Consider the following 1,036-nt stretch of genomic DNA (forward strand, 5'->3'; position numbering starts at 1 on the left):
CAGAGCTGATTTATGCCCAGTCGTCAGTTGTTAAAATAGAGTCCATTTATTTCTGCATATACGGCAGTCGCAAAATGTTTGTCAAGTGCAGACGTTCTTATCGCAAAATCGTTTATTGACAAACTCCCACATTAGGTTTATCAGTCTCTTCTTGAGTCCGTAAGGACTACTGAATTCAACATATTTCTCTAATCGAATTGCGAGTCTGCAGTTTCGGAAGGTGAAATCACTTTTTCCGTTCTTGTTTTTTGGAGCCGAAAGACTTCCTTTGTGCGTCCATTGTCGCTGGTGAGGTCAGGTAGTTCGATGTAGTAGCTCGCTTCCTGATGGGTTTATGCAGGTGAAGCCATACAGCAGAACGGGTAGGATTAGTGATTTGTAAAGCCCAAGTTTCATGAGTGGTTTAACTTGTACTGAGACGTTTCGTCTGAGGATGTAAAGTACTTTGTTAGCGTTCCTGAGTCGCTCCTCTATATGTTTACTCCAGCTCAGGTCGTCTTTGATGTGAATTCCCAAGATCAAAAATTTCGCATTTTCCCTCGAAATGTTATGTGAGCACATTTGTCCAGTGCCAGCTCCATCTTGTTTGATCGTTGCAATGCTGTCTAGGTCTTCCTGGATGGTCCAATGATCTTTTCCAATCTCGAGGATTTTCAGGTCGTCTGCGAAGATGAATGGGTCTGAGAACTTCAGCGCGTCGGATAAGTCGTTGATGAAGATGCAAAACAGGAGCGGCACTCCACTAGTAACATCTCGAACACCGGAACATGGGTTATTGATTCTGACGAACTGTTTCCTGTTGCTTAGGTAGTCCATGAGAACTTGTAGGAGACTTCCTCCTACCCCAATATTTGCAACCATTATAAATAGCTCGAAATGAGGTATTTTATCGACGGCTTTTGAGAAGTCCTGTAGAAAGCAATAACTTCTGAGTTTGGATCGTTATCGAGTGCGCCGTGGATTTTTTCAGGAAAGTAATCATGTTTTTGAAAACAGACTGATTTTTAACAAATCCATTCTGATGCGTTGTCAAGAA

General features: G+C 42.3%; 1 protein-coding gene across 1 annotated transcript; it reads right to left on the reverse strand.

Moving 5' to 3' along the window:
• Nucleotides 1–294: 294 nt before the first annotated feature.
• Nucleotides 295–861, reverse strand: LOC142341389 (uncharacterized). Its single transcript, XM_075392317.1, has one exon. It carries the CDS (start codon nt 859–861, stop codon nt 295–297), a length of 567 nt encoding a protein of 188 aa, XP_075248432.1.
• Between the last annotated feature and the right edge of the window lie 175 nt (nt 862–1,036).

Source organism: Convolutriloba macropyga, chromosome 6 (assembly GCF_964194025.1).
Source record: "Convolutriloba macropyga chromosome 6, txConMacr16.3, whole genome shotgun sequence".
Lineage (NCBI taxonomy): Eukaryota > Metazoa > Xenacoelomorpha > Acoela > Convolutidae > Convolutriloba > Convolutriloba macropyga.